Source organism: Rattus rattus, chromosome 15 (assembly GCF_011064425.1).
Source record: "Rattus rattus isolate New Zealand chromosome 15, Rrattus_CSIRO_v1, whole genome shotgun sequence".
NCBI classification, from domain to species: Eukaryota; Metazoa; Chordata; class Mammalia; order Rodentia; family Muridae; genus Rattus; species Rattus rattus.
In genome coordinates, this window is record NC_046168.1 from 69,200,573 (window position 1) to 69,223,829 (window position 23,257).

At 42.2% G+C, this 23,257-nt stretch overlaps 1 protein-coding gene across 3 annotated transcripts in view; it reads right to left on the reverse strand.

The window, feature by feature from the left end:
- The window catches only part of Piezo2 (piezo type mechanosensitive ion channel component 2), a 367,176-nt gene that overhangs the window by 295,249 nt on the left and 48,670 nt on the right, over positions 1-23,257 (reverse strand). For all 3 annotated transcript variants that reach the window (XM_032885463.1, XM_032885461.1, XM_032885462.1), the window contains exon 2: positions 8,366-8,461. In XM_032885463.1, coding sequence (XP_032741354.1) covers positions 8,366-8,461 — 96 coding nt within the window. The remainder of the gene's footprint in view (positions 1-8,365; positions 8,462-23,257) is intronic.

Genomic DNA, 23,257 nt, shown 5'->3' on the forward strand with positions numbered 1-23,257 from the left:
GGAGTATGCCTTTCCATTTTATATCTTAAAGCCCACTAGCCTCCAAGAGAAAAGCATCCTCCTCCATCAAAGCTCACACCCCTCTGATGCTCTCTCTTCCTTCCTCCCTGCACAAAACAATGGAGACATCAGACTATGGGCAGGAAATCCTGAAGCTCTGAGTCAACTTAAAGCTTTGTTCTTGGCCATTTGGTCACCCAAGCAGAAAACCTGAAGACTTCTCTGCAGCCTTTCTTGCATCTCCAGAGCATACATCACAAACCTGGCTCATGCCGAGCTCGGCAGACATAGACTACGGAAAGCTGACATTTTTGGTAGCTTGCCCAACAGTGCAGAGCCAACAGGTGGTGGGGCTGTGTCTTGAGCTGTGTCCTGCTCACCATTGCAGCCTCACACATGGTCTGAACCAGGAAGATGATGAGAAATGTCCGTGACTAGCCAAAGCATCATAACATGAAGGGCGGATCAAGAAACTGCAATCAGTTCAAGTGAATAATACATTACAATCAAAATAGTGGGTCTGTTTCATAGATACCGCTTGTCAGAGCCAAGTAAAGAAACGCTTGGGACTTTCATAATCTTTTCTATTGTCATGCACTAACGCAACCTGCTGTTTCCTGGACCAAGAATTATGTTGCCTAAAAGTCCCGTTGGCTGCCTGCATGCCAAATTCACAGCAGTAATGGGATAATAACCTGCCCCATCCTACAAAAGGACAGAAACCCTAAACATCCTATAGCCAATTTCAAAAATAGAAACATGAACTTCTAATTACTTGGATTAGCACCCTTTTGGGTGGTGAGCTGATCTTATTGGCAATAAAACACTTAGCAAGTAATTTATCCAATTAAATACTTTCTTGCCATTTGGTTTATTATGACATAGTAAAACATAGTAATAATGAACCTAATGGTCTAAAGACTATTTATAACAAAAACCAGATGCAGGCTGTTTTAAATATCTGCTACTATTTCCGTTCTGATGTCTAAACACAGCTTTACAAGTTGCAGACCTCTTTGCCTCTTTAAGTAGAGAAACTGAGCGCCATTTTTCTTCTCTCAGGGTGCTGTTACTATTCTGGCTAAGTGTAGCCTGGGTAAGAACCTAGGAATAAGGTAATTTGGATGTGTATAGGGGATTAAAAATATTTATAAGATTATGCCATTAATTAATAATAAAATATTATAAAATAAATATAATGTAAACATATGAGTTACATATGTTTATATAATTTAGAAGATTAGTACTACTTCCTGCTGAAGTAGGGTCCTAGTCAGAGTCACATAAAGTAAAATACATTCTTCTTTTTGATCATTGTAAGACAACTTGAGCAAAAGTTTACAGGCGTTGACCTGGCCTGCTGTAAATTGTACCTGCTATGGTGGTCAACAGAACACAGCAAATTCCTTCATCTTCTATCCTTCTCTGCCCCTGCCTTCCCAAATGCTGCAAGAGATCCCTCAAGCAGGGAAGATACCAGTGATGATGTTTGGGTGTAAATGTGAGTGAATGAATCAGAGGAACCACTCTCTCGGTCCAAGGAACAAAACAAAATTCATTCAAAAGAGAAAAGCTATTCATAGTTATCCTACATAAGAAGGTAAGCAATATCTCTATAAGCCACACATCCAAAAAACCCTTCAGCAAAGCCTGCAAAAGCTGGCACTCTGCAGTTCTCCTGCTATTCCCTTGGCAACCCTCTGGCACTGACAACAAATGGGCTGTGCTCTGTGTTTTCCCAACTCCACATGGAGCTGCCACCATCCTGGAGCACAGAAAACTCACGGTCCCTGGATGTCCCTGTCTGTCCTCCACCTCTGGGTGTAAAGGGTTTAGGTTTGCAGTTCAGGGTAGATGCTAAAGTGGATCGCCCTTTTGGGTAAGAGGTTGATTAGAATAGTTACTAATGGTGTGGACAGAGAGACAAACAGCACATCGGGGCTCTAAGGAGAGTTAGAAGTTTTGCAGAAAGGGGAGGTTTCCTGTCTGTAGCCACTCTGTCTCTGAGTGCACACTGGTGGCATGGGGCAGGGGGATGCTACAGTCTAGAGAAGGGAATCTTGCTAATGTGCAACTTAAAGGATGCAGGTCAGGGGGTGGTAGATGAGGCCTGCTTGGTTAAGGTAGACCCTCTACACAGACAGGAATACATCATCCAAGCCAGCTGATGTCTTGGTGTCTGGTAACCTGCATTCCATAAGTTTCCCTGGGGAAGAATTAGGGATCCATCATTCTCCAGGAACCCATACACCTTGAGATTCTGTTAGAGGGCCAAAGGTCCACTGAAAGACTGAGTACAGAGGTTGCCATTCCTTTTAGAGCAGCTGGAGAGAGAGAGAGAGAGAGAGAGAGAGAGAGAGAGAGAGAGAGAGAGAGAGAGAGTCAGAGACAGAAAGAGAGAGAGACAGAGACAGAGAGACACAGAAAGAGAAACAGAGACAGAGAGACACAGAAAGAAAAACAGAGACAGAGAGAAAGACACAGAGAGAGAGACAGACAGACAGACAGAAAAAGAGAGAGAGAAAGACACAGAGAGACACAGAAAGACAGAGAAACAGAGACAGAGAGACAGAGAGAAAGACAGAGACACAGAAAGACAGACAGAGACAGGGATGGGCTGCAGGGTGTACACACAGCCACTTTAGCCCCATATCCAGCCCCACCTAACACACATGCCCATACTGTCACCATGAGTATGGTTGTACTCATAAAGACAAAGAGGAACAAATATGACATGCTGGAGAGCTATGCAAGCAGACAGCGATTTCCAATGCTGCAAATACCACACTGCAGATGGATGTGTGCCTCCCTCCCCAGACTGTGGGCCTACTTCTAATTGTACTAGAACAATTGCCTATTAATCCAGAGTGTCTGGCTTGTAGCAGATGGCAATGAAAGTTGCCTGCATCACTTACTGCTATCCCAACAGAGCGTCTGACCACAGGAAAATCTGAGCCGGATCTTGAGGATACTGTTTGGCCTCTGGTAGTTCTAGAATCAACTAGTGCCTCAGGATGCTGCCTTCCCACCTGCATGTTCCATTTGATGACAAGTGAGATCACATGTATCCATCCACACAAGCATCACGGCAGTACATACATCTGTCATGTGTGTCAGCACTATGGCCCTCATCCCAGTCAACATTAAACTGTCTCCCTCACATTGAGCAGTGACCTCCAGATGCTGATTTGTACGAAGCACTCTGCCCTTTTCTTCTGAAATCAACACAGCCCATTTAGTGGTTCATTTTATCCATATCCAGCTTGACTGTGAATGCTACCTGAGTCAGACTCCTCTCATGGAGACAGCAGTTCTCCATTACAGCTTTCATTCTCTTGTCTCCAGACAGACACAAAGGAGAACCCTGAAATCACCTTATGAAAGTAACAGCTTAGCTGGGGTTAAGGAGGCAGCTTCCAAAAGCAGTTAGACTGGGAAAGGCAACACTCAACCAGCTGCATAAAACACGGGTATAAAAGGCCCACTCCAGGGAAATGCCAGTCTTTCTACACCTCTTCATCCTCCACAAAACTCAACACGGTGCCTCGTGAAGGACAGTCTTTTGATTAACATCTGTGGAAAGGCAAAACTGGTCCTACTTAATGTGATATGTTGTCTATGTAAGGTACATATAAGCCATCAATCCACACCAATATGTCACAATGCCTCCCTTAAGTATACTAATAATGTCTTTCCAGACCTGTGTGCTCAGAGCCAAATTAGCTATCAGCCAAACTAACTTGGCTTCCTTCTTTCCTTCTGAAACCCCAGAGAACTAAGTTCTGACCAAGACTTGAGTCAGAACATCATAAAGACCAATAGCCAGACCATGCGCACAGTATCCTGGGCTTACTGTCAACCCACCTAGAACTCTGCCTCCACCTGCAATATAGACAATATAGTTCTATCTATCTATCTATCTATCTATCTATCTATCTATCTATCTATCTATCTATCCGTTTATATATTTATTTAATGGGTATGAATGTTTTGCCTACATGTATTTATGTTCCTGGTGTTTTCAGCAGTCAGAGGAAGTTATCAGATCCCCTGGAACTCAAGTTACAGATGGTTGTGACCCACCATGTGGTGCTGGAAATTGAACCCAGGTCTTCTGCAAGAACAAGTGCTCCAGATGTCTAGCCATCTCTCTGGCACCGTGTAATAGTGTTTTCAACAATATAGTATGTCAGTCAAGAGTTCACTGAGAGAATTAAATTAACTGATGTGTAAAAACAATCAGATGTATTTAGTAGACATTGATGCTTGCTCTCAATTAAATAGGCCAGTTAGTCTAAATATATTATCAGCTATCTAAGAGCCAAACATTAAGGAACCTAGAAAATCACTCAACACTTTGCTGTTGTTTGGAAAGAACTTATACATGTTTTCAGTGGAGATTAGCTATAGCCAGATGCCTGGATCTAGCTTTACTCTGACACTGAAACAAATAATACTGAGTATCAAAACTCTGTGTTGATCACTTGTTGCGGTCTTCTTTCAAACCACATGTTTTAAACACTCATCTCCCATCTGAGCAAAATACGAACCGCGTTTACTAGCACACTGTCCTCAGACTACACAGTCTAAGAAACCCGTTGTGTACCGGGATGAGGGACCTAGCACGTCCCAAATTTGAAACAGTGGGCCACGTGATGTTAATTACACACTCGTTAAAGAATTTAACAGAGACCTGTCTCAGTCCTTAACCCAACGCACTCTGTTTATGAGCAGCAAGAAAAATCTCATTTCCTCTCCTCCGGTATCACATGCTTAAATAAAATGCCCATCGTTGTAATTGGACACATAAAACATTTTAGCAGACTTGATGTCTTCAATTACTCACGATTCTCTGATCCTAATGAAATTGAAAACAGCACAGTCACATGGCCTGTTGTACCCTGTGCTTCTGTCTCCAGAGGACCTGTGTGTGCAATAAACTATCCCATGATTTTGCTGTTACAGAGATCGTGGTGAGGGTAGCTATGTTCACGAATGCTTCCCGAGCACAAGACACTGGGGTAAATTCATTCATTCTTTAAACATTGTCCAGTTGTCTCCCACAAAGCAGGCACAACAGTCAACATAGTAGTGTGTCCCCACCATCTTGATGTTCATGCACAGGAGAGCAAAAGCACACTGTATCAATCTAAGTGACCTCCACGGCCTAAGGCTTGCTCAGTCTCCAGTGACGCTCAGGGCAAGGTGGTTTATTTGAAACCTGCTGTTCTTTGCCTTGTGGATGATAGAAAAATAATGTTAGTGAAGCTCGAAGAGCTTGATATAGGGAAGAGGGCTTTGATGAGGTGCCCTTGCAAGCATACAGAACACACTAGATGGTAAGGAGCCATTGCTTGAGAAATCCAGGGTAGGGAGCAGGGTCAACAGAAAGTGGCTTGTGAGTATAGGGGTAGAGAGCTGTACACCTGCTGTATTTGTCCATTCTGTGCAGGCATCAGCAAGGATCTGAACCCAGGTAATATACAAAGCACGCTATTTGATTCCACATACTGTACAAGACAACAATCTGACAAAGTAGGAGATTCTTCTGGAAGAACAGTTGAGAACTCACATCCTTGAGGAACTAGAAATATTCAGCCATGTTAAAGAGAATGACAATGAAGACCATTTTCCCTAAGCCACCAGATACCATGAGCCCTTTCCTCCGACCACTGCACCTGAATGACACACCCCGTAGTAAGGATGCCTAGCAATGCTGACTTACATACAGACAGGCCGTCTAGCATTCTGTGCTTTCAGCAGTTTCCAATGGTTCTGTGACTAAAGCACACATGCATGCACACATGCACACACACACACACACACACACACACACACAACATACTGTCTGGCTGACATGTCTATGCTGTTTCAACATTCTGCCCAGGCTCTTGATTTTCTTATCGCTTTTAATGGATTTCTCGTATTTAATATCCTTTTATTAAATAACTATACTCATTCCTGATTTGGGTCAGATGCCAAGCTCAAGATAGGGAGATGCTTCTACCCTAACACCCACGATTGTCCATTTGGGATCAGTCTAGGGACTGCGTCAAAGAATTTACAAGCGAATGCATAATACTGGTGTTCCCCACACACTGGGCTTCTCTGTAAGCACAGTGGGAGGAAGCCCAGTCACATAAGCAAAGACGTCCATCCACACAAGTAGAAGACAGAGCAGAAAACACAGGAGCAGTCCCCATATGTGAGGATCTTATGTCTAGTTTGGCATGTCTGTATTGATACAGGATCCTGGCGAGGCATACCTGGGACCAATTCAAATTCACATGTGGACTTGGACATGGGTTTTCCAGGAGTGCAGAGCTTGATGAGAACCTTTGGCTCATGTACCTATCAGCTGACTCTTGAGATGTGGTTATGAACCCAGACTTTCATGGCTTGGTACATTTGAGCCTGAGCCCTGTCCTGAGAAGCCAGGTTGTTCCTCTCTGACAGCCTGAGCCCATCAGCTCCACGCAGGCCCTCACACCAACCAGGAATGTCTAACCCACCCTGGCATTCCACACAGTCTCTAGAAATGCATCAGTTTTTTTGAGTCCTGTAGGTCAGGGAAAAGAATCATGTACATTACAGAAGCAAACAAACAGATGAGGTTATGTTAACATCAGTCATGTTTCCTGGTGCTAAAACTCAGGAAAAAGGAGAATGAAACACCAGGATGCTACTTCCGAATGCGGATGTAGGGATTTCCTAGTAAGCCTGCTCTGCCCTTCTCTTCCAATGGGTCCAGAATCAGCAGGCACCTGTGGTCTTCTTTGGCCACTGACCTTGTTACTCTTCATTCACAGGGTGTTTCTGCACATGTGCAGGATTTTGTTGGTTTTTGATTCTATGTTGTATATGCCAAATTCTGATAGTGTCAGGGCCCAGTGTACTGGGTTTAGCCCAGTGGACGCCTCTAAAACTGTTAGAGATCCTGGGTTATTGACTGGGGTGGGGGGGATAAAAAAGAAAATCTAAGAGCTGTCACACAAGGGCGAAGACAATTTTATTTACTTGAGCTCCACATAGAACGGGAGCCTCTACTGATGTAAGAGCAACAGACAATTCAAGGAGACATATAAAAGCACCCACTGTAAAAGCACTGTGCTCTGAATGCTCGCAAAACCTTTCTTTGCAGCATTCATTTCAAACCCTGGAACAGGAGTTACCTGTATATAATAATCTCATTTCTGAGGTCAGAAATCCTACGTTGAACTCTCTGGAGTGAGGTTATGGTGAACGGAGTCCCATGAACACTGAATTTGTTGTTTAATAAGGATCTGCATAAACTTCTGTTTCTACAGCTTTTTCGTAACTTGGTCTATTGAGCACGTAATCCAGACCTAGAATGGAATGTTCTGGGCCAGGGAAATAGGCATTACATCTGAAGCTCTAACATCTAGAGTAAATGGGCAAAGCAGTATCCAAATCCCATAATCAGGAAGGAGGAGAAAGATGACGTTCGTACCCTGTCTTTGCTGTTTCTGCAAAAGAGCCCATCACTAAAAGGCAGTTACCACCAATGGCCTTTCTCACGACACTGAAGGTCGGGACAAGCTGACTTTTCCTTTTCCTGTCATGGAAACGCACAGCTATGTCACTCACCTACAGTGTTTGGCACAGTCCTTTTTCCTAGTAATGGCAACATGTTACAAAAACAGTTTATTTCACTGGGTTCATTTTCATATTTGTAGAAGAATTTCTATTAAGGGCGATCACAGCCCAGAAGGTGCTACCTAATTAGACCCTCAGGAAGCAGTCACTGTTTTTTTCCCTGCCTCACGGAACAATAAACAAGTATTTAAAGCTTCAGGGGAACCTGGTTTAGATACTAAAGGTACTGCTTTCTGCTCTCATTGTATTCCTAAGGAATATATTTTTAAAAAGCAAAACAAAGAAACAAAAAACTCAACTGTTGTACCAACAAGGAATGGCAGAAAACCAGGCTTCCTACCCAGTTCTCTCAATACAAGGCTCCAGTGGGCCCCATGTTGCTCCGTTCCTTTCAATGACTATATTTTCCCCAACAACACATTATCTAAATGCATATTCTAGCTTTGCCATACTACAAGCCTTACTTTAATTGACAATACTCTGAGTTAGTTTTCATTAACCACAGAATTCCAGATTTTCTGTCTGGTCTATTTAGGAGCTATTATGGGGAGAATGGCTGTGTACAGAACAATGACGTGTATAACCCGAACAAATCTCATCCTGTTCTACTTGATAGTGGTTCCATCACTGTATACCCACTCCTGCTGCCCAGATAATGTCCTTCTCCCTGAATAAAGACAAACCCCAGGAGTTGAGAAAAGCACATCCAAGCTTTATAACTCTGTCACGGACCAATAAAGGGCCTTACCTTGCATCGTCGCTTTGGTTGGTTCTGAGAACAGAGGAATGAGCAAGAGGTAGATAAGGTAGACAAAGGAGAGCCCATTGTACCGGAATGCACAAGCTGTGATTGGGAAGAGAGAAGAAAGGAACATGACATTAATGGCAGCAGGTGACACAACACGCCGTGACTATCAAAGCTCACAAAGCTTTACTCTCTGAATCAGTAGTTCTCAACCTTCCTAACACTGTGACCCTTTAATACAGTTCCTCATGTTACAGTGACCCCAACCATAAAATTATTATCATTGCTACTTCATAACTTAACTTTGCTATTATTATGAATTATAATGTAAATATCTGATATTTCTGATAGTCTTAGGTGACCCTGTGAAAGCATCATTCTACTACCAAATGGGTTGCAACCCACAGGTTGCGAACCACTGCTCTAAACAAATAAGTCAATCTCAAAGCAATAAACTGTATTCTGTGTTCCCCATTGTAAATGGTGTGAAACACTTCACAAAAACAAAACAAAAAACCGATCTTTGTTCTTAAAATCTAAGAATGAACTTAAAGTTAACAGAGCAACTCTATTAAAAAGTAACTTGTTAATAAGTACATAATTTGAAAATGTGTAAAACCAGAAAATGTGGGTAGGAATGTAAAAAATTGGTATCAGTTCAGGACCCCCCAGGGCCGAGTTCTCAGCACAAAGGTATTTATGTGCCCCAGAGGGACAAAAAGCATGGAATAAGAGACAAAGGCAGGAGACAGAGGACAAGAGAAAATGGGGAAAGGAACAAGGGAGAGGGGCCAAGAGTATTTGTCCCCAAGTTGGACAAAGATAGAGGGTAGCCAAGTGCATGGGGAGGGGGACGGTCAGGTTAACTATGGATGGTCACCTCCTCCCCTCGAAATCCAATCCTTCAGTCTCATGTTCAACTCTGTGGCAGACCATCTGCTTGGCCTCCCCTCTCCCTCAGCCCATATCTCTGGTGGATCACACAGATCTTCCCCCTACCCTCTCTTCCCTGACTGAGCACTTGTCTAGGCCCCAACCCCAGCAGGCATTCCTGGGAACCCACACACTGCTGTAGTCAGGGAAGCAGATAGGCTAGCTTAAAATCTTCTTTCTACCTCAGCTCTCCCAAATCCAATCCCCCAGTCTCATTCCTGTCCCTGTAAGAAACTATCAGCTGTGGATCCCCTTACCCTCTACCCTACGCCCAGGGAACTAAGCAAATATTGGTGAACGCCCTGCTTCCCTCCCTCCTGTGGATCCCCTCAAGACCCCACTGCCAGCTCATCCTCATTCATAAGTGTCAGCTCCCAATACCTAGGCAAATATTTTACCCAGAACCCCCCAGTGACCACCCCTAGAAGGATCCGAGAATTCCCTACCAGCATCACATAACCATGACACCCTCCTAGAAACTAGACAGGATGAGAGAAAACAAGAAACAAAATACCCATCCAACAAAGGCAAGACCAGATATCAACACCTAGACTTACTGTCACTGGTCTAGACGCCAGTGTAAAACCACAATCAGTAACAGCCAGTACACTGTGTTTCCACTAGAGTCCAGCAACCTACCATAGTAGGGCCTGAGAATTGCAACATAGCAACGACAAAGACCTTGAAATAGCCTTTATGAATATGTTAGGGATCCTTAAAGAGGAAATTAATAAATCTATAAAAACAAACAATGGAAGGCAATGAATAAAATACTTCCAGTCCTGACATGAAAGTGAAAATGCTGATTAATAAAAAAAAAAAAACTGAGGAAAATCTGGAAATGAAAAACTTAGGAACTTGAACAAGAATCTCGTAGGTAAGCTTCACTGATATCAAAAAAGAGATAGAAGAAAGAAGCTCTGACTTTGAAGACATGATAGAAGAAACAGACATCTCAGTCAAAGAAAGTGTTAAATAAAAAAAAATCCTAGAACCAAACATCCAGGAAACCTGGGACTATTGTGAAATAATATATATAAAGAGGAGAAGAAACCCAGATCAAAGTCATAAAAAATATTTTCAGCAAAAACATTGAGGAAAATTCCCCTAACCTAGGAATGGACCAGAAAAGTCCCCTCAACACATAATAATCAAAACACTAAACAAACAGAACAAAGAAAAATATTAAAAACTGCAAAGGATAAAAAGGCCAAGTAACATATAAAAGCAGACCTATTAGAATAATACTTATTCTCTCAATGTTGTCTCTGGAAGCCAGAAGGGTCTAGACAGATGTGAAACCTACTCTATAAAACATCACAGATACAAGCCTATTATACCCAACAAAACTGGCAATCATCACAGATGGAGACAATAATACAGTTCATAAAAAAACCGAATTTAAGCACTAGAGGGAAAACTGCAACATAAAAATTTTAACCGCATACAAGAAAACACTAGCAATAAGTAATCCCAGGCCAGTAGATCAAAAGAGGGGAACACCACACACACACACACACCCTACAACAAAATAACAGGAATCAACAAGCATTGCTAATTGATAACACCCACTATAGTCTCAATTCCCCTAATAAAAAGACAAAGGCAGGAGGAATATTATCGATCTGATGGGTGCAATTACACACCTTGACATCAAAGATAGACATTGCCAAAGGGTAAAAGGATATAAAATGATATTTCAAGCAAATGGACCTAAGAAGTAAACTGGTGTAATCATTTTAATATCTGACAAATTAGACCAAACTAAAACTAATCAAAGGAGATAGGGAAGGTTACTATATAATCAACAGAGGAAAAATCTACCAAATTGCAAAAATCCTGCAATTTTTAACATCTATGCAGCAAAGGCAAGGGAACCCAAGTTCATAAAAGAAACACAAATACAACTTACGTCACATACTGACCTTCACACATGGATAGTGGGGGAATACAATACTCCACTCTCACCAACAGACAGGTCATTCAGACAAAAACTAAAGAGAGAAGTGCCGGTCATAAACTAAATGGACCAAACCACATGAAGATCCATCAAAGAAAGAGAATTACAGACCAATTTCCCTTACGAACATAAATGCAAAAAAATAGTCAACAAAATACTTGTGAACTGAATCTAAAAACACATCACAAAGATCATTCACTGTGATCAAGACATGCAGAGATGGGTCAGCATATGTAAATGGAGAAATGCAATCTGTCATATAAACATACTGGAAGACAAAGAACACATAATCAATTCATTAGAAGCCCTTGACCAGAATCCCAAATCCCTTCATAATAAAAGTCCGGGAGAGATTGGGCACACAGGGGGCATATCTCAACACAGCAATGCCCATAGCCAACATTAATTTAAATGAAAAGAAACTCAATGCAATTCCACTAAAATCAGAAATAAGACAAGGTTGTTCACTCTCTCCATACCTATCCAATATAGCACTTGAAGAGCAAGAAGAAAACTGAAGGATATCAGGGGATACACATCAGAAGGGAAGAAGTCAAAGCATGCTTATTTGTTAATGGTAAGATAGTATAAGTAAGTTATCTGGAAAATTCCTACAGCTGATAAACACTTTCAGAAAAGGACCTGGATGCAAAATCAACTGACAAAAATAGCTAGCTTTCATGTAGACAAATGAAAACTGGGATACAGGAAATAATGTCAGAAAAACAACACCCTTCAGAGTACTCTCAAAAATATAAAATATCTTGAGGTAAATCTAACCAACAAGTGAAACACTTGGGTGATAAAAACGTTAAGATATTGAAGAAAATATAAGTAGATGGGAAAATGTCCCATGTTCATGGATCAGTAGGATTAATTCAGTAAAAATGGCCGTCCTGCCAAAAGCAATCTACAAAATCTATGCAATTCCCATCAAAATGCCAACAAAATTCTTCACAGATCTCAAAAGGATAGTTTTCAGCTTCATAACAGAACACACACACACACACACACACACACACACACACACACACACGATAGCTAAAAAAAAAAAAAAAGAAAATCCTGAATAATAAAAGAACTGATGGTGGTGTTACCATCTCCAACCTCAAATTGTACTACAGAGCTGTAGTAATAAAAATGGCAAAGGCCTGGCACAAAAACAGACATGTGAGTCAATGGAGTCTAATTGAAGAGCTAGACATAAATCCACACACCTACAGACACCTGATAATTGATAGAGAAGTCTGGAAAATAGATAGCATTTCCAACCAATGGTGCTGGTCAACCTCAATGGCTGCGTGCAGAAGAATGCAAACGGATCCATACTTACTCTTCTGCACAAAACTCAACTCCAAATAGATCAAAGACCTCAACATAAAACCAAATACATGAACCTGATAGAAAAGAGAGTGGGGAATAGCACATGAAAACATTTTCTGAGCAGAACACCCACCATTAACATTAAGATGATCAATTAATAAATAGGACCTCATGAAACTGAGAAGCGTCTGTATGGACAACAACATCATCACTTAGAAAAAAATGGTAGCCTACAGAATGGGAAAATATTTTTATCAACTCACATCTGACTGACAGTGAATATCTACATATATCTACATATATATATATATATATATGAATGAAGAACTTAAGAAGCTAGATATCAAGAAAAGCAAATAACCCAATTTTAAAATGGGGTACATATCAAAACAATGAACTCTCAATAGAGATAACTCAAATGGCTGAGAAACACTTAAAGAAATGTTTAACATCCTTAGTCATCAAGGAAATGCAAATCAAACTATTCTGAGAATGTGTCTTACAACCCATCAGAATAGCTAAGACCAATAAAACAAGTGACAGCACATGCTAGCAAGAATATAGAGTAAGGTGGATATTATCCGTTGCTGGTGGGAGTGTAAACTTGTACAGTCACTACATAAATAGGTATGGCAGTTCCTCGGAAAGATGGGAATTGCTTTACCTCAAGATCCAGCTAAACCACTCTTGGACACACACCCAAAAATGTCACTTCATCTTAACACAGAGACCCTTGCTCAACCATGTTCATCAAGGCTCTATTCATAACAACCAAAAATTTGAAGCAACGAAGATGTCCCTCAACAGAGGAGTGGATTAAAAATATGTAGTACATTTACACAATAGGATATTAGTCAGATGTTAAAAAAAAATGAAACCGTGCAATTTAAAGGTAAATGGATGGTACTATAAAAGAATCTTAGTTAACCCAGACCCAGAAAGACAATTATGCTAACTGCCTTGCTCATTCATAGTCAGAGAAGTCTCCTCCTACAGCAAATGGAACAAACACAGAGACCCACATCCAGACAATACGCAGAGAGTAGTAGGTCTTGGAACACTCAGCCCCAAAGGTGATGTCTCCATCAGTCCCCACCTCCCAGCCCAGGGCCCAGGGGATGCTGCAAAAGAGAAAGCAGTAGGAGTGTAAGAGCCAGAGTGGATGGAGGACACTAAAGGGACAAGGCCCTTGAAGTCGATCTGTCTAACACACATAGCAACTCACAGAGACTAAGGCAGCATAGACGGCATGCACACGGCCTACGCAGGTCTGCACCAGGTGGTGTACAGGACTGAAAGAAGTAGACGTGTGACGCTACACCTAACCCAGACGCTATCCCTTGCAAAGTGATAATCACTTGCAAGGGAAAATTTCGTTTTCTCTGAGGGAATCTCACTGGGAAAACAAACTGTTCTTAACACAAGCCTAGCAGTGGATGGCCAACAGAAAACAAATTCAACGAATCCAATGGCGTCTTGGGAGGTTTCTTGTCTCATAACGTCATTTCAGGGCTGCTTTACTATATTATTATTTTATCATTATCATCATCATCATCATCATCATCATCATCATTATTGAATTTAATATTTTATTTTATTTTTTTTCTTTTTACATCGTAGATCCTTTGTGTATGTGTTTTGGCTTCCAGTTTAACTTTTTTTTAAATCAGATTCCTGAATGTGAAAATGAGAGGGTTTCTAGATCTATACCTGTTTCTTGGGCTCTTTTTCTTCTTTGTTTGTTTGCTTGTTTTGACCTATTGCGTACTGGTTTTGTTTTATCTTATCTTATTGTTATCCCTTAGAAACCTTTTTGTTTTCTAGTGAGAGGCAGAAAGAGGGGGTGGAACCAGATGGTAGAGGTCGTAGGGAGGAATTGGGAAGAGTAGAGGGAAGGGAAACAGTAATCAGGATATATTATAGAAAAAAAACATCTATTTTCAATAAAAGGGGAAAAGGAAGAAACATCTATATGCTGTCTACAAGAGTCTTTGTTCATATTTAAGAACAGATAGGTCTGGGGCAGAAAAAAACAGGCAAAGATATGCAAATGGAAATCAAAGCAGAACTGGAGTATGATACCTTCATCACATAAATAAAACAGACATGTATATCTCTAAGACAGGGCAAGAAAGGTCATTATATTGTCACCATGTGGCTATCATGAAGAGACTATAAGAGTTGTAAGTATGTATGTGTCCAGTATAGGGGCACCTAAATACATAAATACTGGCAGGCATTAAGAAGATTTTAATACAGTAACAGTATGGGTCTGGTACCCCAGTTTCATCTAGGACAAATCATTTCAACAAAGAAATCAATAATGAAATATTTATGTAAACTGACTGAGGATTAAACAAACCTGCTGTCCATGGACAGAGTATTCCACCAAGCACACCATGTATGTTCTTTTCAAGCACAAAGAAAGGGGTGTCCAGGAAAGGTCACAATCATGCCACAGAGCCAGGTTTATAAACTTGAAGAAGATGGAACTCTTAAAATGTACCATTACAGACTGCAGAGTTACGACTGCCAAAGTCACTAATAGAAATTTTGGGAAAATTAATGGATACATTAAAATTTCAAACAAGAACAACAAAATCTGGGCATCTGAACAAAGACTGGACGAAGGGAGAAGGTAAAGGGGAGATGTAGCTATGTTGAGACAAAACGGACAGAATTTATACTAAAGCTGACAGGATGCAGCAGAAGCCATTCTAAGAAAAAGTTAGTTTAAAAAAAAACCCACATACAGAGAAGATCTCAAATGAATGCTTTACACCTAAAGAAACTGAACAAGACCAAAAAATCAAGCCCAAAGTTAGTTGAAGATAAGAAAAGGATCAGAACAGCAATGAAATAGACTAGAAAAGCAGTAGAATATTGAATATCAGAGTTGTTTTTCTACAAAGATGGCTGAAACAGATAAACTCTTAAAAATTCAGGGAAAGGATTCAAAAATAATATCAGAAATGAAAGTGGACACGGCATCATTTATAGTGGAGAGATATAGAAGAATGTGACAGGCTTCTGAGAACAGTGTTTCCAAACGTGTGCCAACATCTAGGGGAGGTGGAAAGTTCACAGACACACACACACACACACACACACACACACACACACACACACACACACACACACACACACACGAGAGAGAGAGAGAGAGAGAGAGAGAGAGAGAGAGAGAGAGAGAGACTGTTCTACTTCCCTTTTTGTTTCTGTGAGAAAACACTCTGAGGAGGGAAGGGTTCCTTTCACCCTTCTCTTCCAGGTTATGTCCCATTAAAGGGGGAAGTCAGGGCAGGACTTATGACAGGAAGCAGCAGAAGGCGTGATCGAGTTGCCTATCTATACCACACAACTTCTGACCAGGGGACTCACTCACAGCTAGGAAAGTACAGCACAAACCATGGGTGATGGGAAAAATCAGACATCCACAGGTAGATAAAAGTGGACCTTAATCTTGAAGCTCAGTTATCTGCCCGTGTTTACCTTTAGCTTTGCGTGGTCTTCTTTCCTGCCATCAACCATGGTGTGAAGACATAATATGGAAAAATCTCAGAAGCAATTTATAAGTTTTAAATCTTGTGCCATTCTCAATGAGATGGTAAAAATCTCATAACATCCAGCATGACCCCAAGAAAGATATGAATCAGTATGCCCTACCCCACAGTCACATACTGGCATTCTCGGCTATCGAACTGCACAGTATCAGGGTAATTACCTATGAGAATCTGGTGCTCTCCCCAGTTGCAGGTACTCACTGGGATGGGGGTTGAAACACAGCCCCTGGGGATAATGGAGGAACTACTGTGTAAACACCGACTTAATGTGGAGTAAGGAATTATGAAGAAGGCCTGAAACTGTTATCTACCAGAAGAAAACAGAGTTCATGCTCCCGGGCATTGGGCTGCATTAGAGTCTTAGATAAGACCCTCCCACCCTCTCCCCCATGCAAAGTACAGGCAACAAAGGAAAATTGAGGCTAAGGATCCAAACAGACATTCCTTCTAAGAAAATATACCATGGCCAATAGATACAGAAAACAAAACAAACAAACAAAAGGCCAACATTACAAGTCATTACAGAAAGGAAAGCGGTAAGAGCATTTCATACTTGTTAAATGTCGGTTACCATAAAGGTGTAAAGGGATTTAAGCTGTGATGGCCCACACCTGTCATCCCAGCACTCTGGAGGTGGGGGTAGGAGCATTAGGGATTTAGGGTAGCCTAGCCTATATAATGAGTTTGAAGCCACCCTGGGCTACATGAGGCCTTATCTTAACCCTGACTCCTCCCAACCCCAAAAAAAGGATACTGGTGAATATACAGAAGTAGTGCAAATCTAAACCAGCACAGCCCTGTGGAAAATAATATGGAGGTGTCACAAATAAAAAATTACAACTATCGTACAGAAATTCCAATGGTGGATATGTAGAAAAGCAAATGGCACCAGTGTGTCAGAGACATCTTCACCCCACGCTCACTGAGAACTATTCACGATGGTGAAAATGCGGGTTCAAACGATGATGTGCACACCAAGGAATAAACAGATAGAATGTGGGGTGGAATTCGATTTAGCTTTTAAGATGAGGAAAATTCTATTTTCTTGCAACAACATGGATGGGAGGGCGGACGTTAAGTGAACTCACTCATTGGTAGAGACCAAAGTGAAGCTGAAATAATAAAAGTAGGAAGTAAGGTGCTGTTTCTGGGGTGCTGAAGACAGGGAGGTGTGGACATGCTGTTCAGAACACACAAAACTGTGTCAGACCGAAGGAATGAATTAAGAGACGCCTTTACCAGTATAGGGCCCTGAGCCTTGAATAACACGCAAAGAGAGTAGAAATGCTCTCATCGCAAAAGCCTGTGAGGTAATACATATGGAGGTGATCCTTCACATACATCCTTCCCCCCCCCCCGATCATCTGTAATATATACATTAGGGTTTTGGGGTATTTTCCAAGCTAAGGGTAAAGTCTGGAGCATGAGAGGCAATCACTTGATCACTGGGGACACTGGGGAACCATAGAATATGTCCCCAGCCGACGTATTCTAAAACATCATACTTTCCATATACAACTTATACCTTTCAATTGAAAATAAAGCTATCTTAAGTTAAAGCACAGGCAGGAGCCTGAAGCTGATAAACTTGAATGAAAACAGTTCACCGAGAAGTCCCAAATCCATGTGGGCAGCTTCCAATCCCTATGGACTAATAGAGGGTGACAGGATTGGTGGGGTTTTGAAACAGTCAGGGAAGAGTCAGTGGAAGAGAAAGAAAATGAAAGACGTTTAAGAAAAGCTGTGTGTAGTGCGCTGTGTGTGATACATGTGCTAGTCAGTGGGCATGAGGACATAAGTGGGGGCATATGAAGCTGGAAGTCTAGGTCAGGTATCCTTCCCTGGTTAACGCTCCACCTTTATTTTTGAGACAGGGTCTCTCCCTGAACCTGAACCTCGCCATTTCTGTCAGATTAGATGCCCAACGGGAACAAGCTTCCGGGATCCCATTGTCTTTATAAGGTGCACTGTGAAAAATGGCTTTCGGATGTGGGTGCTGGGAATCTGAACTTGTCTTCAAGCCAATCCCTGAGACACTTCACCAACCGGCCCGTCCCCCCAGCCCTCTAAATGTTTTCTTGTTCAGTGCACACTATACAACCACGTTAGTGCAGTCCATACATTTTGGGGTCACGATAAAAAGGAGAGTCACCTCTATAACTCAACTTTACTAACCCTTCACAGCGCACTTGCCTGTCTGTCTTTGCAGAGGCTTGCAGTATCTCGCTCACCGAATCAAACCCTGATCCATGCCCTTCCTACAGAACAGTTTTCTGTCATAGAGCTTGCTATTCTTTCTCCCAGGGGACTACGTAGGCAGAGTGGACAGTGGGGTGTATGGTCATCACAAAGTACTGGCTTTGGCCCCACACGATGTTCATATACTGCATAACTTTCTCTCATTTAAGTGTCAAGACCCACACCCTCCATGCACCTTCTGATCTCCATACAGGCTCTTCTCAGAACACGACAGCCAACATGCTGTGTGTGCTTTGCTGTGCAGTTTAGAGCACTCCTAACTGAAGTGTGTGTGCTGGCAAAGCTTCCCATCATGAATTCTGGAGATGAAAATAAAAGTCTATCTCTGGCTTCCCAACTCTGATACTGCTTTAGGGTTCCTACTGCTGCAGTGAAGCACCATGACCAAAAGGCAAGTTGACAAGAAAGGGTTCATTTGCCTTACATTTCCAGATCATAGTTCATCACTGAAGGAAGGCAGGACAGGAACTCGAAGAGGGTAGGAGGCAGGAGCTGATTGCAGAGGCCATGGACGGGTGCTGCTTACTTGCTTGCTCCTCATGGCTTGCTCGGACTGCTTTCTTATAGAACCCAGGACCACCAGCCCAAGGGTGGCACCACTCACAATGGACTAAGGCCTCCCACATCAATCACCAACTAAGAAAATGCCCCATAGGCTTGCGTACAGGCTGATCTTATGGAGGCATTCTTCTTCTTTCTCCATCTTTATTAACTTGGGTATTTCTTATTTACATTTCAATTGTTATTACCTTTCCCGGTTTCCAGGCCAACATCCCCCTAGTCCCTCCCCCTCCCCTTCTATATGGGTGTTCTTAATTGGCTTCAACCTGTGTCAAATTAACATAAAACTCGCTGGCACCATTACCATTCTTTGCACTACAGGCCAAAGAGCTTAAGAAGAAAACTTGGATGGCCCAGTTATGTGAAGAAATGAACCTTTAATGCTGATCCTGCAAGCCCTAAAACACATGCCTATTTGATGTAGTGTCTCATCTCTTCCTTCCTCCCGAGTGCAGGCCTGTCTGGTGACGCTCCTAATGAGTACAGTAAAAATCCTGGAATTCCTTGTGGAGACGCCAAATGATTCAGTTTAGCTGTGACTTTGGCATCTCCTTGGCGGCTCCTCTCCCGTGCACTCAGAAGGAAGCCAACTGCCCTATGGTGAGTTGCCGAGAGGAAGGCTCATAAGGAGGCAATGCTCCCAACAATAGTTGGCCTCACCCACCTATATGTCAACTGTCGTTTGGAAGCATCATCTGCCCTGGCTGCAGACACTGAGACAGATGAACCAGGGCAGATACTCTGAATCCTGGATCCAAGAAAGGTGAAGCTGGGTTTGTTGTTTTAAGCATTCCCTGTTGGGTTAATTTCCACGCAGTAATATCTAACTGCCACCTAAACTCAAAGGGTAAAAACAAACAAACAAAGACAAAACTCTGCATTTGTTTCCTTTTGTGTCTGAAGCAATCACATTGGAATATGACAGTGGCCAAGCGGTTGGATGTGCCTCCTTTATTCTGCATGTGTGATGTCACAGCTTAGGAGGGATCCAAGCATGAGAAAGGCATAAAGTGACGTATCTAAGTGAGTTATCTCCATCTAGGGCAAAATATGCCTTTGAATGTGGCAATACGGCACTTTCAAGTTAGGAAAGCCTTAGAAGGTAAAAGCCAGCTCTTTTATCAAGGGTGTGTGATGTGCCTGTCCTGGGGACCTAGAGACAAGGGACATTTGTTAGCGTAATGGGCTATCATGCTGTGGCTGCACAGTGTTCCCCAATACCCTACCCTCTCAAGAACTATCCAGTCAGCCTGCTCCCACCTCAAGAATGCCACTGTGGTCAGAGCAATAAAAACACAGCTCAAGGTGCTCAAAGGAAAGAAACCACCATCTTTGGGTAAGAATGCCACGTGGCCTCCTGTCTCCCTAGCTGGTATCCAAGACTGTACGGAGATTCCTTTTAGAAAGGTTACAGACAGGTAATGGTAATTTCTCACTTCCCACAAGGTTTTCGCCCGGCCTACAGCATGCAGGATTAAAAAGGAGCTAATTAGTGAAGAGAAGTGCCCTATAAATGCCACCCCTCCCTCTCACACCATAAACGCTTCGGAGAGCCTTACTAATAAACCTTGTTTTCTATAAATAAAAGTTAGCACTTGGTTGTAAAACAATTGTGCCAGTAGAAAAACAAAGTGATAGATTTCACTTGGATGATTTATCAGTATGGAAAGGTGAAAGATCTCTTGCAAGTATGGGATTGCTTAGATAGCCACGCAACATTTATAAAAACACTCATGTTGCCTTATATGGATGGTAACTTCCTCATTGCTGAAATGTCACCACCAGGAAGTCTGCATACACTGCAAACCAGCCTTCCACAGTAGTTCAAAACAATCCCTTTAGGCTGACACTCTCAGAGCTGACTGACTTCCTATACCTTTCTCTGCAAGTGACATCCCACCCATGGCCTAGGAAACGGGGTCTTATGCTTAGAACCTGTATTTCCAATGCCTGTGTCCCGAATACTCTTTATGCACGAGGGGACTTGCTTCCTTTGTCAGTTGCCAAAGCAATATACAGCAGCACAGCACTGGGGAAAGCCATGCCATTGTCAAGTGACCAAGAGATTCCGCCGGCTCGGCCGTTTGAAAGGATGTCCTCTCAAAATTCAGTTACTTAAAAAAAATTCTTAAGAAGAGGGAGAAACAGCTGCGAAGTATATACAATGAAACAGGAAACAGATTAAACAATCGTATATTTGCCCCCCCAGCACCCCGCCCTCCCCGCCGTTGCCCAAGGAAGCCAAACTATCAAAGTATTGAGAGACAGGAAAGGAGCTGTCGTGTCACCTGATTCATTGTCTATTTGTGTGGAAGTCCTTTCCCCGTTAAAGTTCAAACTGCACCTGTCTCAGAAAGAGATGCTCTGACATGGTTTGAACCAGGGTGCTCTCCACCCCCTCCACTCGACTCCACGGCCACTCCATGTTAGCCCCAGAGCGTCCTCCAGCCAGTTACAAAACCCACTACTTTTTCAAACAAAGGCTGGTCCAGTCCTTCTCCTTCCCATTCATTAGAACCGAGTCCTGTCAGGACCAAGTCCCAAGCTCATCACTTATCCTTGTCATTTGTCAGATACATTAGTCTGTGAGCATGTCCTCAAAATGTGACACAAAGGGGTCACAGAAATACGTTCAAGAGAAGAGCAAGCTCTCTTGTTAGGGCATCTTGCCTAAATTATCTCTATGTCCTAATCCAGAGTCAGATAAAAAGGTGATGGCATGTACTTCCTGGGCTTCAAGATGTGGTACACAGTAAGTTCACTAAAGAAACTGGTTTAACAAATGAAATTTTAAGGAAAAGCCTAGAAGAGAAATATAATCTACTGGAAACAAACATAAGCAGCCTTGCTGTGAGGGAAAACTTAAGCACGGCGGGCAATAATCCAGCACCATCTTTTGAGTGAAAGAGTGGAAATGCTCACCACCGTGAGTGGATTTGTGCACACTGAATGCATGGATCAAATCGCCTTGTAGCCCAGAAGGTGTACAAATGTTATATCTCAATGGTGCAAATAATGATTTAAGGCCATGATTCTCAACCTTCCCAATGGAGAGACCCTTTAACACAGCCCCTCATGCTGTAGTGACCCCTGACCATAAAGTTACTTCATTGCCACTTCATAGCTATGATTTTGCTACCGTTACAATCGTATCGTAAATAGTTTTGGAGTTAGGTATGCCAAAAGACTGGAGAACCACAGGTTGAGAACTGCTTATTCGAAAGCTCTTTTATCTCCATTAAGGGGAGGGGAACACCCATGTAGAAGGGGAGGGGGAGAGGTTAGGGGGATGTTGGCCTGGAAATGCAGAAAGGGAATAACAATCAAAATGCAAATAAGAAATACCCAAGTTAATAAAGATGGAAAAGAAAAGAAAAAAAAGAGGAAAAAATATTGGAAGCAAATATATATTTATTTTTATTTTACTCTGATGTGTACTCACGTGTATATGTCTGTGTGGGTGTGTGAAACATGAGTTGGTACACTAAATAAGGCAGAAGATAGTGTTAGATTCCCCTGAAACCAGGGTTTGGGACCCATCCGAACATGGGTATAGGAACTGAACTCGTCCTCTGGAAGATCAGTGAGCTCTCTCAACCACCCAAGCCATCTCTCCAGCCCCCAATAAGTAAGTTTAGTTTTACATCCTTTAAATTTGTTTCCCAAGTATTTTAAATTAAACCAGTCTTTACTAGCTCCATCTTGTTTTTAATTATTCTTCTCTAATTTCCCCTTTTCTTCTGATGCATGGATTACTCCAAGTTCACTCTAATGTGATTTTTACATCAGTGGCTTACGGCAAAACCTGGAGAAGGTTGGGAGTGGCCTTAGGGCTCTGATAATTGGCAAAGGTCTCTCTGCCTTCTGTTTCTGGAGACCCCTAATGTCACATTGTGTTTCAAAGTTCAGCCTCACAAATGCAAAGAGGTCCAAATTTGAAACTGTATTAGCCCAGACTAATTTAGCCAAACAGTTTGAATGACTGAATTCCATAGTCGAATAGGCAAATAACAGACGAATATTTGCAATGTCCACACAGCTTAGCTTAAAATTCTGTAAAACTCGCCCTCTGCACCATTACACAGTAGAAAAGCTGAATTCACTTTTAGGAATGAGAGACCCACATCAATCCTATTTGATCCCTCTGGTTCAGAAGGCTGCATGCCACATGTTCATCCCCGCACTTGGGACCGCTATGGAGAACAGAGGTGGCAGAAGCCAGCCTGGTCCCCTTGCATGTGCCTTCTCAAAGCAGCAGGATCTCAGTAGAAGAATTCCTTTAAGGCCTGCAACAGT